Source organism: Podarcis erhardii (assembly GCF_964252035.2).
Source record: "Podarcis erhardii genome assembly, chromosome: 3".
NCBI classification, from domain to species: domain Eukaryota; kingdom Metazoa; phylum Chordata; class Lepidosauria; order Squamata; family Lacertidae; genus Podarcis; species Podarcis erhardii.
This window is the reverse complement of record NC_138507.1, coordinates 114,336,139-114,352,501: the sequence shown is the minus strand read 5'-3', so window position 1 is coordinate 114,352,501 and position 16,363 is coordinate 114,336,139. Positions and strand designations below refer to the sequence as shown.

General features: G+C 43.8%; 1 protein-coding gene across 1 annotated transcript in view; it reads right to left on the bottom strand.

Annotated features, from left to right (window-relative positions):
- Nucleotides 1-16,363, bottom strand: part of VRK2 (VRK serine/threonine kinase 2) — a 65,051-nt gene that overhangs the window by 17,089 nt on the left and 31,599 nt on the right. The window contains exon 9 of the mRNA XM_081854802.1: nucleotides 7,033-7,153. Within this exon, the coding sequence (XP_081710928.1) occupies nucleotides 7,033-7,153 (121 nt within the window). The remainder of the gene's footprint in view (nucleotides 1-7,032; nucleotides 7,154-16,363) is intronic.

Sequence of the window (16,363 nt, the reverse complement as noted above, 5' to 3'; positions counted from 1 at the left end):
TCTCCTGTTTCGTAAATTCATTTGTAACAACGAACGGAGGCCAATATCAAATACCGCATTAGACAAGCCTGGCAGTTTGCTTACTAAATGCAAGTAAAAGAAACATGGTAAATTAGATCACCCTCTAGGGCATCAGAAGATGTTCCGATGTAAACTTAAAAATCTCAGAGGCAAACTATGTTATTCAAATGGTCCTAATTTGCATAGGATGTGTCCCCCCCCCCCCCCCGATAGCCAGAGTGGGAGAAAAAAACTTCTCTATCTCTATCCACACCATACTAAACGGGTTTGGAAGCACTGCTTTAGGTTGGAAAAAATGATAACCAAGTCCAGGATGCTTCACGAAAAGCAAGAGCACATGCTCTGCTTTAAAGTTTAGCCCCTTGTGACAAAATACAAAGCTGTGCACACCAGCACCTAAAGAGCCACGACAATATTCAACTCAAGCAGCAACGTAGGAAGTGTGTTTCACTAGTGAGGTCAGCCAACGTACACAACACTCCCTCACACTGCTGCTACCCTTCCTTCAGCCACCCTATTCTTAAAAATTAAAAGAAGTGCAACACGCACACACAGTCGTGTATATGGATTTAGTTTGGAGTCTTGGGGAGGGGGGGAAAGGAAGTATCATCCCTCCAAGGGGTTAATCCTTGGCTGGAGAATTAATAAAGAAACTTGATGGATTACATTGATCGGATGCTGAATGGCGCTAGGGGTGAGGGACTCTAATGATCAGAAGTTCTAAAGGAGGGGGGTGGGAAATAATATATATATTAAACAATACTGTACAAAGTCAACATTTACAGATGCAATCTGTATTATCTGCAGCCTGCAGACTCACCCCGCTCTCCCCCACCCCCTCTCTCTGCAGAGAGCCAGTGCCAAACTGAATGCACAGATTGATTTCTGCAGATCAGCTATCCCCATTGTGTACCTCTGTTGTGACTTGCCCTACTTAAAAGTTTGCTGCCTCCGCCACTCGCAGCACCTCCATCGCAGCGTTGCCGGTGTGCCGAGCGACCAGCTATGTTGGGCCACAAGCAATTAGCTTCCTCAAGTCCCACCAGTAAGAGCAAAAGAGCGACAACAGGCAGTGTATTTAACCAGGGCTAATTACAGTACGCATGCTGGGTGGAGGAGGAAAAGGGCGAGGGGGGAAAGGGAAATGCTAAATGTTTGTGTTTTCTTCCCCCTCCCTACATTCACAAAATGCTTTCCCGAAAGAGATGAGGGGGGAAAACACCCAATAAAATCTTCTTCGAATATCCAAACAACTGTCACATGGAAGAGGGAACAAGCTTGTTTTCTCCTGCTCTGGAGGGTAGGACTCGAATCCAACTCTATAATTCTTATGGGGGGCGGGAGGAAGCAACAGCATTTAGAACAGGGGTCAGCAAACTCAAGTCACTGTGACGGAAGAGGCGACTTAAGTGAAACTGGCTGGCATTCCCCTGTCATTGAGCTTAGCAATGTAAAAGGCAGCCTTACCCAGATATTGCCTCCATCTAGGCAAAGAGAGCTATGCTTTATTTTATTATTTGGAAATCATGAACTGTGGCTGCTGCTGTTGTTTAGTTGTTTAGTCGTGTCCGACTCTTCATGACCCCATGGACCAGAGAACGCCAGGCACTCCTGTCTTCCCCTGCCTCCTGCAGTTTGGTCAGACTCATGTTAGTAGCTTCAAGAACACTGTCCCACCATCTCGTCCTCTGTCGTCCCCTTCTCCTTGTGCCCTTCATCTTTCCCAACATCAGGGTCTTTTCCAGGGAGTCTTCTCTTCTCATGAGGTGGCCAAAGTATTGGAGCCTCAGCTTCACGAACTGTGGCTAGCCAACTGCAATTCTGACACTGCTTAAATGCAGGGGGGGGCACACACTTTAGAGGAGGGCACAGCAAACTTTTTCAGCAGGGGGCCGGTCCACTGTCCCTCAGACCTTGTGGGGGGCCAGACTATATTTTGAAAAAAAATAATAACGAACGAATTCCAATGCCCCACAAACAACCCAAAGATGCATTTTAAATAAAAGCACACATTCTACTCATGTAAAAACACCAGGCAGGCCCCACAAATAACCCAGAGATCCATTTTAAATAAAAGGGCACATTCTACTCACGTGAAAACAAGCTGATTCCCGGACCGTCTGAGGGCCGGAATTAGAAGGCTATTGGGCCAGATCCAGCCCCCAGGCTTAACTTTGCCTATCCATGATTTAGAACATTAAATGACTGCAGGAAAGTTACCAAACTAAGCATACATTTGTGTGGGTAGGCTGTGGCTCTCTGGACATTGTTGGAACTCCAACTCCCATGAGCGTCAGACAGCACAAGGGATGCTGGGAGCTGTAGTTGAACAACACTCATGCTGGAAGCTTCGAGTACACTGTCCAACCATCTCGTCCTCTGTCGCCCCCTTCTCCTTGTGCCCTCCATCTTTCCCAGCATCAGGGTCTTTTCCAGGGAGTCTTCTCTTCTCATGAGGTGGCCAAAGTATTGGAGTCTCAGCTTCAGGATCTGTCCTTCCAGTGAGCACTCAGGGCTGATTTCCTTAAGAATGGAGAGGTTTGATCTTCCTTAATTTCATGCAATTTAACTGCTAGTCCTTGGTCCTGATCAAGCTATAGAGATATTCATGGCCTTTATATTCGAGCTTGATCCCTGGGATCATCTGCAGGAGTGTTGCTGGCCGTTCCCCAGGTTGGCGTAGTTCCTTTGACAATAAGAAACTAACCCCCCCCCCCCAGTTATTGACCCAGAATTATGGGATGCTCTGCCAACTTTCAATAGCCACTTTCCGTCTCTGCTTTTAAACGCTTGCTGGAAACTTTTCTATTCTGTCAGGCTTCTGTGGGCAATTAGGAACACACCTTTCTGCAACAGTTAGCTGATTTCTGATTTCTAACTTTTTATATGGTTTTTCCTGTGCGGTTTTGTGCATAATTTGTTGCAAACTGCTTGGAGATTTTTCTACGAACAGCAGTACGTATTTTTATAACTACCTAGCTATGCCCTTTGAGCCAATGGAACAAGTGAGCTACCTTTCTTCTGCTTTCCAGAGGGGCTGTTCAGCCACGACTTTTAACATGATTTGCTCGGTGGTGGAGCAGAGATAATACTTTGTTCCAAAGTTTAGTTTATGGACAGATTTTAAACATTGCTTTTAAACATTTTTAAACATTGCTTTTAGGCAACAAGGTCCCCTTGATTCTTAACCCTTAAAATGTCCTGGGCTGGTTCATATACAGGCTGAAATCGTAGCCAAATAGGAAATATGAGAGACACAGAGAGAAAGAGGCAAATTTCACAGAGATTTCTCTTTGCTTTGCCCAGTTCCGCCTCCTTAAAGATCATACGCAGGGCTGTATGTAATTCCACACTTAAAAACAAACCCGACTTTTGGCAACAAAGTAGCCAAAATCCCACAGCAAAAAAAAAGAAAAGAAAAGAAAAGAAAAGAAAAAAGGCAGAATTGAGCAGGCTGGATCAAATTTCATCAAATCAAGGCGGCATGCCACTGTGATACACTGCACAGCATGTTGGGACTAGGCAAACCTGGATTCGAATCCTCATTCAGCTATGAACAGCTGACTTAGATTACACTGGGACATAAATAGCCTGTTCATCTTTGCAGGGCTGTTGTGAAAGCAACATGTGAGTCAGCCAGCCAGCCATGGCTGGAGAAAACAGTGGGGTTTATACAGTCATAGGTAAAGGTAAAGGGACCCCTGACCATTAGGTCCAGTCATGGCCGACTCTGGGGTTGCGGTGCTCATCTCACTTTATTGGCTGAGGGAGCCAGAGTACAACTTCCGGGTCATGTGGCCAGCATGACTAAGCCGCTTCTGGTGAACCAGAGCAGCACACGGAAACACCATTTACCTTCCCGCCAGAGCGGTACCTATTTATCTACTTGCACTTTGACGTGTTTTCGAACTGCTAGGTTGGCAGGAGCAGGGACCGAGCAACGGGAGCTCACCCCGTCGCGGGGATTCGAACCGCCGACCTTCTGATCGGCAAGTCCTAGGCTCTTTAACCCACAGCGTCACCCGTGTCCTTGTCATACCTTGGATTAATCCAGTCATACCTTGGGTTAAAGACGCTTCGGGTTAAATCTTTTCTGCTTGCGTCCCGTGGCGACCCGGAAGTACCGGAAAGAGTTACTTCCGGGTTTCGCCATTCGCGCATGCGCAGATGCTCAAAATGACGTCACGTGCATGTGCAGAAGCGGCGAATCGCGACCCGCAGACGCGCAGATGCACAGACGTGGGTTGCATTCTGCTCAGGTTGCAAATGGGGTTCCGGAATGGATCCCGTTTACAACCAGAGCTACCACTGTACAGTGGTACCTTGGGTTATTACATACGCTTCAGGTTACAGACTCCACTAACCCAGAAACAGTACCTCGGCTTAAGAACTTTGCTTCAGGATGAGAACAGAAATCGTGAGGAGGTGGAACGGCGGCAGCGGGAGGCCCCATTAGCTAAAGTGGTGTCTCAGGTTAAGAACAGTTTCAGGTTAAGAACGGACCTCCGGAACGAATTAAGTACTTAACCCGAGGTACCACTGTATAGGCAATTTGTACACCTCGATCAAATTCTGTCTGAAAGAAAGACTCTCAGGAAGAATGATGTCAATTCAGCAAACGAGGGCAGATGTAGAAATCAACCATAGGCAGAGCCCAGCCTGTCACTGCATACTTCAATGCAGCTAGTTCTCCAGCTCTAACCTTGCACCAGATTTTTACATTTTTAAAAACAAGTGTTTAAAAAACAAGCTGGAAGAGACTGACAAATTTGTCAGTTTCAGTTCCTTGGTGTCCGCCCCCCCCAATTTTAAATTCAAGTTTCTGACATTTCTGCATTATTATTAAAAATAGTCCTAACCAAAATTTGGCAGCATTTCTCCCAATATGCATAAAAAAAATAATCAAGACTTTTTACTGCTATTTTAACTTCATAATAGTTAAAATAGCAACCTGGTAAGAATTATGAAATAACATAAATAAATAAAAGAGTAAGATAAACAGTACAACATACACACACACACACATCCCAAAGTACAGAGTCAATACATCATAAAACAAAGTACATTCTCAAGAGACTACAGTGATTTAGATGTTACAACACAAACCAACCTGATAAAGAAAAATACAAAGCAAATGTTATGAATATCAAAAAAGGGTCATATTTCATTGGAACTTGCCATCCCCATGATTGGCCTGTCATATAAGTTAGAAACAGCTACCAAACAGAGGCAAAATCCATAGCTTTATCTGCACCTCAAGATACTCTTAATTTATAAGTCAATTTTTCAATAATGAGAATAAACATTAAATATTTGGTTCAATAAAGTAAAAAAAAAAAGCCTCAAGAAATCCTTCCAGCCCTGTGATATGGTCATGCGAGCAGCTACTAATAGCAATGATTGTAAGTAGTTTACATAATTAAATCCATATTTGACTCATCAAAGTTGGATTTTAAAAAAGCAATTTTGGGTTTAAAGGCACCAGTGCGCCTATTATTTCAGAAATTTCCTTCATGACGCCTTCCCCAAATTTGCACACAAGTTTGCAAGACCACCACATGTGCCCATAGGTTCCCCTTTCGTTCTGAATGCAATTTTGTCTAACGTACACATTTCTGCAAGGGCATTGCTGGAAATTAAGAACGTTAGCAACTAGTTCAGGATCCTGTTCTCATAGTGGCCAACCAGATTTTTATTCTTATTACGTATTTATTTATACCCCTCCTTTTTCCCTGATGGGACTCACAAGTCTCACAAATATAAACAAGGGTCAGTAAAGACAAAGAAAAGACGACCAATTGTTTTTTGAAAGCAATATTACAAGTAGAGAGGGGCACTGTTGCATTCAGGTTTTCCACTGAAATATCTGTTTGGCCACTTTGAGAACAGGATGCTGGACCAGATGGGCCTGATCCAGAATGGGATGCCTGTGTTTCAATTTGCATGTTGTTGCGGGAAGGGAGCTGCTGGAAATTGAACCTGCAACATCATGCATGGCGAGTTACGGATTCCTCGCCAATAATTGATAACGAATCACTGTCATCTGCCTGCTAGCCAGAGCAAGACTCAGGACAGACTGGCCCATATCCGTGGAGCAACAGCTACAGGTGATTTGTGTCCTTTCTCTACAAAGACTACAAAGGGCTCATGCAGTGGCAGCTCTGATCATAAACTCATTTAGACTGTCAGCTGGAATAGACAATGCAAGAGAAGGGTGACTCTCCCCACCCTGCAATAAGGAATGTACCTTAACCCCCCACCCCCCGCAGCTGCTCCCCATTCCTAGACCTCTGTGGTTACGTAAAGAAAAGGCACTTTTCATATAGTGAATCATACACTGGAAATTAAATGAGGTTGCAGTCCTAAGCATGGTTCCTTGAAAGTTAAATTAGTGAAAATCATATTAAGTGTTACTCCAGATAATGCATGTTTAGCAATGTGGGGAGGGTGCGCTTGTTAACAGAAGTGCACTAATATTTGTCTTCTGGAAGTCTAGCAATGGGAGAATGCACACCCCACTCTCCAGAAATGCACACCCAATGCGGCCAGCACTGTTCTCTGGTTTCCTGACCATTTGAGAGCTATTTTGCAAAATTGTAGAGTTGGAAAGGGACCGCAAGGGTCATTCAGTCCAACCCCCTGCAATGCCGGAATCTTTTTGCCCAATGTGGGTTTTGAACCGACGACCCTGAGATTAAGACTTGTGGAATTATTGAAGGAAATACCTATCTCTTTAAGTTAGGAACACTAGAGCAGGTATCTCAATGTTGTCTGCACTGAATGGCAACAGCTCTCCTCCAGGTTTTCAGACAGGGGACGTTCCCTTACCTGGAGATGCCAGCATTCGAACCCAGAACCTTCTGCACACAAAGCAAACGCCCCTGCGATCCTTCCCTCCCCATTTTACAGATGCAACCATTTCACCATCATAACCTGCCCTGAGCTTTGGAGGGAAGTGAGAACACCCCAAAATACGTATTAAATAAATCATGCTTCTGTTTTTGTTTTTACTTTGCTTTTGCATCCCGGACAGCATCGGGGTTCCTCAAATTCCGCTCCCAGGGCAGATTCCCACACATCCACTGGAGCATGCAGAAGCCAAGAATTTCAAGGTCTCCTCGTCTGGATGGAGCTAAAAGGAAAGAGAAAGGGAGGGAGAGAAGGAATGTAAAAGAGCACTTTTAAAAGGTGGGGATGGAAAGAGACGGGGGGTGATGTTCAGTTGGTCCCCCTTTTTTGTGAGGGAGGGAAGGGGAGACATGGAAATGGCAGTAACTTGAATCTGCAGTTCGATGCAGCAGAGCAACAGGCAGAATTGCGTTCTGTTTGTTCAGCTGCCCCACGAACTCCGAACGGCCCCAAATTTTGGCTGCGGCCCACAGACAGGCCAGGATTTGTTGCTGCTGAGAGAGGAGAGAGAGAGAGAGAGGGTCAGTTTCCTCACCTCCTCAGACTCCATCCTTCCCTTTAGCTTGGCCTGTCACATGAACTTGATCCCCGTGGCCTCTGACATGCTCCAGACAGCCCATAACCCAGCACCGACACTTTCTCCAAGAGCCAGGCAGTAAAACAAAGAAATAAATGTCTGCTGCTAAATTGCTAACACATGTTTCGGGAAGTCCATGGGGTCCCCACTGGTCATGTGGAGACCCTTCGAGAGCAGACTAAACAGAGATGGCCTTCCCTGCTCCAGCAAGCAAGAGGCGTCTGCAGCTGGAAGGCAAGGCAACAGTGCGCTCTAGTGGGCAGACGAACTCCGGCAAGATGCGCAGGGAAGTTCCCTCGCATCGGCTGAAATCATATAGCCCACTTGGCTCTTCAAGCAAAACTGCTTGTCCAAATTCAAACTTGGCTTTCGTTTCCAAAGCCTCGGACGCAAACCGTTCGAAGGGGCACAGTTAACTGCGGCTGGCCTAAGCGGCAAGTTGAATTAAACATATGCATGCAACACACACACCCCCTCTCTTTTCTCCTAGCAACATTAAACCCGAAACACGTATTTGCAGGCAGATAGCTGAAAATCGCACGACAGAACGGTTATTCCCAAGGGCAGAGGTCATGTGCACGGAAGAAAAGAGTCAGGCACACATTATAATCCCGAGATCTCCGACATCCATGGCCGTTTTAAGCTTCATTCTCAAACAAAGATTGCGGGAGCAAAAGGAGAATTCTGCATATTTGAAGCTTGCTCTTGGATTTAGGGCACATTCAGGCATACTGTTTGTGGAACATTCACCCAGGTCTGTCTTCAGGGAGAATAGATGGCATTGGCTATTTTACAAAAATTCATCCCAATTTCTTCGATGGGCGGTAAAGTGATGTTGCATCCAAGCAATTTTTGCTTCTCGGTGCATTCACCCATCACTTCTTGCAAAAGGTCCGATCTTTGGGGAGGGGAGAAGGAGGTTTGTTGTGCAAGACCTCTCCATGAACTACGATTGTGAAAGCTGAATTTGCCAGGATGCGACTTAATCCCAACTAAAAACAGCCAACAGTCTGGAAGCACCCATATAATAGAAAGAGGGAAGGGGGAAGCTAGGGGAGAGAAAACTAGCCACAAATGCTTTGACAAAATCCCTTATTAAGAATTGTGCATTTGCACTGAATTTCAGTGCAAGTTTCAGTTTCAGTTATTTTGACGTTGCAGTGCTTTCTCGACCTATTTGCATTCTGCTCTAAGAACAGGAGAGCTCGTGTTTAGCGAGGGATGCAGGAGAGTACCAGAGACTGATGACGACCCTCAGAGGATGCGGCTGTTAACCCAACAGGTTCTGTATTATGAACTTTCATTACAGGAATTCCAACAGAGACCCCCTCAGCACTCTTTTTAATTATAAGAGGTGACTTCTTGGAAGGCCAGTTCTATGAGACCATCGTCCCTGTTATCCCCCCTCTTCTCTCTCCCGCACCTCTCTCTGATATGATGAAAGCACATAAATTCTTAACATGTTCTCTCTATATTAACTGCTGCTAGACTATCGGATTATGAAAGGCCTTTCCATCTAGCTGGATGCCATTTTATCCCCCTGGGGGTCGTTTGCATCCTACGCCAGCCTCGGCTGCGTCCGAAAGCCAAAGGCTCGGCGCGTCTTGTATAAAAGCCAGCCGGCCTCGTCTTTTAACACTTGCCATACTGTTGTCGTTTCTCGAGCCGTAGTCGCCGTAATTAAAACACAGTAGGGCAAAATATTTCCATTCGAGTTCAGGCAGCACGCCTCCCCCCCCCCCCACACACAGAGAGAGAGCTTTTCCTGCCCCACAAACCAATTATGTTGCTTCCTTCATCATTCTCACTCCACTTTCTCCAAAAATGGTGCTCTGGTACCTGTTTGGTCTTTTCCCAGAGGAACGACAGCTAAATCCTCTGGATGAAAGTTGTCAGAATTATAATGATCCAGTTCTTCCCCCACCTACGCACGTGTGTGTGTGTTTCAGTTTTTTATTAAAGTTTAAAATCTTTACCTACGAATTCCAACTTTCAAATGTCTTTGAACTTTTAACTTCCTGCCTTCCCCTCCATGCTGTTCTTAACCCCATCCCATTCACAAATGGCATTCTAATAAACATTTCACCCAAGACATATTTTTATTTCAAATATTATCATTTTCCTTCCGCTCCTCCCATTTCAAATCCTGCTCGCGATTTCATCTGATTTTTTTTCCAGGTATCCCAAAAAGGGCTTCCATTCCTTCATAAATAGTCTGTCCTGTTGGTTTCTTAATTTTCTGTTAGTTTCACCAGCCCCACATAGTCCATTAACTTTAAAGTCTGTTTTTCTATGCCATTATTATTATTATTATTATTATTATTATTATTATTAAAATTTGTATACAACCCTTCGTAGATCTCAGGGTGGCTCACAACATACAAATATTCCTCCTCTACCCCCAACTGAAGATGCAATTTGATACGAAGCCAGGAGGAAACATTAAGCCATTTAAAATCCTGTAGCTGAATTATTGCAACTCTTCTTCAGGAGAAAAAGACCCCAGAGACACAATTTCCCTCCACTTCTGCACACGATGTACCTATATCCAAGCTGCTTTGAAATCTTTTTTAAAAAAAAAAAAATATTAAGATTCCCCACGATGCATTTTGCTTTGCGGTTTTTAAATGTATTTAAAACTTGCACGTTTGAGACATTTGGGAAGCTGGCATGTTTTTTCTGTGCTCCCTGTTCCCTGACAGAGAGGAAGAGGGTCACCATTCTTTTATTCACTCTAGTCCTTGTGTGCATTAGCGAGCACACACAAGCACACAAAATAAATAAGTATGCAAACTGCCAAAGATGAGAGGGCAAGAGGAAATTATTAAGGATGCCTTGAGACAACTAAGCTGAACAAGTACCAAATAGGAAGTTGTAATGCAGGGCGTTTATCAATCTCCTTGTGTTATTTGTCAGCCTGCTTCCTTGAATAAAACTCGCCTGGTCCTCATTTAAAAGTAAATAACAAAAAGTTACAATTTCTAAGCAAATCATTTCATAATGCATTGATCTCTACCCCCACATCAAAAGTCACACAGTTTTTTATACAAAGGTGCACATATTTCTTTTTTGCTGCATTTCTCCTCAAATCAGATTGTGAGGGCAGAATATTTATACTGTTTTAAAAGAAATATTGGCAAATTATTATGCTGTTACTGGGTGGGGAAGGTTGGTTAAAAACCCAGAGGCAGTGTTACTGAGGGCTTCCTGTCAATTTCAAAAAGGATAAATTTCACTGAGGATCGTGTTGCTTCATTTTTAAGATGTCATAAACAAAGTGACAATTCTGATAATTTCATGTCTGGAAAATCCAACACTTCCTCTCTATAATCCGTCACTTTTACAGGCCTATATTTTTCCCAACGAGAAACCCAACCCTCATTTAGAATCAGATTAAGTTCAATTTCTCTGTGGACAAACCAGAACTACGAAGGGAAAAAAAGTAGGCATTTGAAAATTGTTTTGCTCGTTAACGGCATAATTCTTCAGTGACCGTTCTAAGCCAAGCAAAATAAATTTGTGTGTGGTGGAAGTGGTCCAGGAACGGGAGATGACACGTGCTAAGTAAATGTCCATAAATTGGCACATTTTATAGCCAATGCGTACGCAAAAACAGATCAGGCTTAAGAGGAGAGTAGCAAGCTTTAGGGAAGCGTCATGACTGGGCAGAGTTTTCTTTTGTTTGACAGCCGTGGCCAAATCATGTCGGCGATGTATGATTTCTAGAAGAATGAAACAAGAGCTGCACTGAGAGGTATTGGGGGGGGTGGCAATTGGCTGTGGGAACTGAAGACACCAAGGTTTAGTAGTCTAATGGTTTCCTAGGAAGGAGCAGAGCTTTAGGGAGTGACAACGCAAGCGCTTCGATGGCCTCTCTGCAAACGCAGAATCTGGTCATGGGAAAGGGGGATGTGGCCTTGCGGATGCGACATTCCTTCCCCCAGGAAATGTGAACGGTCCCAGCAGCCTCAGTTTTCAAGAGGAAACTTTTAGAAGTTTTCATTTCAATATTCATTTTATTAATTGCTGCGCTCCGGTTAACTTTGACCACTCATTTTAAGAGGGGCGTAACGTGGGTTTTAGGGATGCGAGTGGCGCTGTGGGTTAAACCACAGAGCCTAGGACTTGCCAATCAGAAGGTCAGCGGTTCAAAACTCCGCGACGGGGTGAGCTCCCATTGCTCGGTCCCTGCTCCTGCCAACCTAGCAGTTCAAAAGCATGTCAAAGTGCAAGTAGATAAATAGGTACCGCTCCAGCGGGAAGGTAAACTGCGTTTCCGTGCACTGCTCTGGTTTGCCAGACGTGGCTTAGTCATGCTGGCCACATGACCCGGAAGCTGTACGCCAGCTCCCTCTGCCAGTAAAGCAAGATGAGCGCCGCAACCCCAGAGTCGTCCGCGACTGGACCTAACGGTCAGGGGTCCCTTTACCTTTTTATAGTAGAATCAGATTCTACTTCCGTTACACCACCTCTCACGAGCTTGTTCTTCAGAGAAGTTTTGCACTGCAACCCCCATTAACCCCAAGCAGCATGTTCTAGCTAGGGCTGATATGATATGGTTTATGCCTTTAACATTAAGTGATGTAATCTTTAATGATCTGGACCTAATGGTCAGGGGTCCCTTTACCTTTACCTTTACCTTTAATGTGGATTTTAATTTGATGGTACTATGCATCACATTCTGTTTTGTTTTGTTTTAAACCTCTTGGTAAATAAAATAAAGAATGGGCATCTTGAAAATCTCAGCTTTAAGGCCTCCAGTACCAAAAGCTATGAAACAAAAATAAAAGGTTTCAATGTGTGCTGATATCCTGCTGATATCTCAGAAAACAGATCTGGGATTTTTTTTGGAGGTGGGCAGGAGGAGATGATATGGTAGTGGTTATTCAGTGCTGCGCATAACTCTTTGCGTGTATTTACTTATCCTGAGTAATTATTCTTCTGCAAGCCTCAAAGGGCAAACATGCTTCATTTGCATAATTAGAACTCATTTTTATTTTGATTTAACCCACAACTGCCAAAGCATGGAGTACCCCCATTGTTCTAGTTTCATGCGGCAGGTGGTTTTAAAACAACAACTACAATGTTTGATCCATTTAACCTACTACTGTCCCCAATGACTGGCAGAGACTCTGCAATGCTCTCAAGCTGGAGTCTTTCCAATATCTGCCCCCTGGACTCTTTAACCCTGGATGCCAAGAACTGAGCTCAAGATCTCATGTGATTTCCTCCCCCATCTGCAGCCTCCTCTACTCATGGTCCTCTGAAGCCTGATGTTGGCAACAGTCTTAACAACAGAGATTCTTCTAGGGTGCTCAAAACCACTCTGGGTTTATTTCTAAAGGAAGAATACATAGGAAAGGGGAGAGGAGTTGGGAAAGACGTGCAGGTTTTTTTGGTTAAATATTGGCTAAAAATACAACAAATATGTACTCCAAAGTTTTCAAACTGCAGGAGAGGTTCCTGGAGTTCCTCAAAAACTGATCAAATGCCCTTTATTTAACAAATGATCAGTAATCTTAGTCCAAAACCTAGCCACATGGTTTCTGATGGGGACTGGTCATTCAGAATGCATGCCTATGTTTTCTACTTTTAGTCTCTCTTTATGATTTTCCATTTTATACATTTCAATAATTTTATAATCATTTTTTTACATTTCAAAACTTGACTTCCTTTCCCCTCTTTCTGCGGCTCCTTAAATTTATTCTTAATGTTTTCTGCATATCCAAATTAACTTAATTTGCTCATTTATTCATCTTCTTTAAATACATACTCTTATAAAACTGCAGGTTATTACAATAATACTGCCAGTGTTCTGTTTACAGTTCATTTGTAAATATTCAATAAAGCATTTCCATCCTTTTATAAAGTTTGTTATCTTGGTTTCTTATTTTTTTGCCATTTCTGCACATTCCACAGGTTTTTGTATCTATTCTTCTTTTCCTGGGATTTCCTCCTTCTTTCCATTTTTGGGCAAGTAACATTCTTGCCGCTGTAGCAGCATACATGAATAAATTTCTATACGGTTTTGGCAGTTCTGTCCCTATAATTCCCGAAAGGACTTTTAGTCTCAGCAGGTTTCACCTATACTGTCACAAGCAAGATTACATTTTGCCAAGCCAGAATCAGGCCTAATAGTTCCAGTCTAAGATTGTGGCACATCTAGCAACATTTTCTATGCATGCTGTGTTGACTTTGCAAGGACAGAAAGGAAAGGAGGCTAAATAAGGATGGTGGTTCTCACAATGGCCAAAATAATTCTATCCTCCTCCTTTATCTGGCCAAAACTAGGGATCTATAATCCAAAACGGGTCTCAAGTCCATATTGTGACATCGGTTTCCTAGTTTTTGACCTGGCAATATATTACAAATCATGATGTTTGCGTGAATCCTATGGCAAAAATCACAATGTGGGAAAAACTGTGAAGCCAGCCAATGGCTCCATCCATACTTCAGACACTGTGATATATCAGTGTATCACAATGTTTAGCTGGTGGCATAACACAAAGTTGATAACCAGGTATCGCCCAGCCCAAACTTCTCAAAGTGGCTAACCATTTCAAAAACACACGAGATGGAAAATCCACAGCAAAAAAACTACATAAAGATATGCTAGTTTAAACATCAGAGCACATGTCTCCACCAGGATGAAAACACTTTGTGAACGCAGAAATTAAAAAGGCCCAGGGAAATAAAATACTAAAAAGCTGTTTTGTCTGGTATGGAAAGCACTTCAAACCTTCCCAGAGATAGTTCTGGAGTTAGGGTCACCTTCCAGAACTGCTCACCTTCCTTACTGCTGAAGTGAAGGGGAACTGGAGGCCCTAAACGGCCTCGGCCCAGTATACCTGAAGGAGCGTCTCCACCCCCATCGTTCTGCCCGGACGCTGAGGTCCAGCGCCGAGGGCCTTCTGGCGGTTCCCTCATTGCGAGAAGCAAAGCTACAGGGAACCAAGCAGAGGGCCTTCTCGGTAGTGGCTCCCGCCCTGTGGAACGCCCTCCCATCAGATGTCAAAGCGATAAATAACTACCTGACATTCAGAAGACATCTTAAGGCAGCCCTGTTCAGGGAAGTTTTTAATCTGTGATATTTTACTGTATTTTTTGTTTCTATGGAAGCCGCCCAGAGTGGCTGGGGAAACCCAGCCAGATGGGTGGGGTACAAATAATAAATTATTATTATCATCTAGGTGGCGGTTCTGGCAGAATGGGCCATGGTGCCAGGTCAATGTGGGAACTTTCTAAGAGATCCAACCCCAGTGTGATTCTGTCATTTAAACATCATTGGTGCAGTGTCGGATGTAGCCAGCATTAAGGAAATGGGAGACTGCAGCGCCACGCTAGATCTCAAATGCCATTAAATAATAATAATAAATAATAATAATAATAATGTCCCAAGCTAGTAAACCATTGTGTCTCATTCATTTCACAGAACCACAGAATGGTAGAAGTTGAAGCTGGACTGGTCATGTTGTGCAGATGCCTAATTATCATCTTCCAAAGCTCTATTCCGAACTTAGAGTGGAAAGCGTAATCCTGGTGGTCAACAAAAGAGGTTTAAAGACTCAAGGCAAATCTAAAAAAAATTGTAGTATAAACACCAGCAATTGGGAAACACTTGCCTACAAGCGCTCTAGTTGGAGAACAGCCTTTACCAAAGGTGTCATGGGCTTTGAAGACACTTGAACTCAGGATGCAAGGGAGAAACATGCTAAGAGGAAGGCACGCTTGGCAAATCCACACCGTGATCAACTCCCACCCAGAAACCTATGTTCCCACTGTGGAAGGACGTGTGGATCTAAAATTGGCCTCCACAGTCACTTACGGACTCATTGTTAAAACCGTGTTTACGGAAGACAATCTTACTCGACTATGAGTGATCGCCAAAGAAGAAGAAGAAAATGGTAGAGTTGGAAGGGACCCCGAGAGACATCTAGCACACTCCCCCATCACCCGCAATGCAGGAACCTCAACTAAAGCATCCATGACAAATGGCAAATTTGCTGCACTGGGTTTAAAACAAACCAAAACACCAAACAAAAACCAGCCATTTTGGTCCTTTCCCTGCTGCTCTTCTACATTGCTTTGCTTTTTATGTGGTCTTGCAAGCTGCTTTGTGTCTCCTTAGCAGCAGAAAAGTGGCATCGAAATCAAATCCTCGTTAATAAATCTAGGTTCACTTAACTGGGATTATTACGCTGCAGCAAAGTTTGTGGCCAAAAGAGGATCTGAACCCTGTACCGAATTAATCTTATTCATAAAGGTATTTCTAGACTGCTTTTCATTTTAAAACACCAAAGCGGTTTACGACGACAGTACATGAAACCACACAATCAAGGCCATATAAAAAAAACCTAAAAACAGACGGCAGTTAACTGTTGTGGAAAGATGTGCTCTTAATTGCCTGCGTAGGGCAGACGGAATTGAAAAGTTTTCAGCGTGCATTTTACAAGCTGAAATGGAATGCGCCTGCTGAATCTTTTATCGGCAAGAAACTGGCCCAATGACCACTTAAAAGCTCTATTTCTCATTGTTATCAGATGAGACTCATAATCATCCTGCCACTTTAAATCACTGTTAAGGAATCCTGGGCATTACAGTTTGTTAAGGGTGCCGAGAGTTGTTAGGAGATGGCTACAAGGAACTACAACTCCCAGACTGGTTTCCCAGTCCATCCCTTTTCCTGGGGGACTATGGGAACTGTAGCTCTGAAAGGGGAATAGGAGTCTCTTAACCAGGAATAGGCAAACTCAGCCCTCCAGATGTTTTGGGACTACAACTCCCATCATCCCTGACCACTGGTCCTGTTAGCTAGGGATGATGGGAGTTGTAGTCCCCAAACACCTGGAGGGCCGA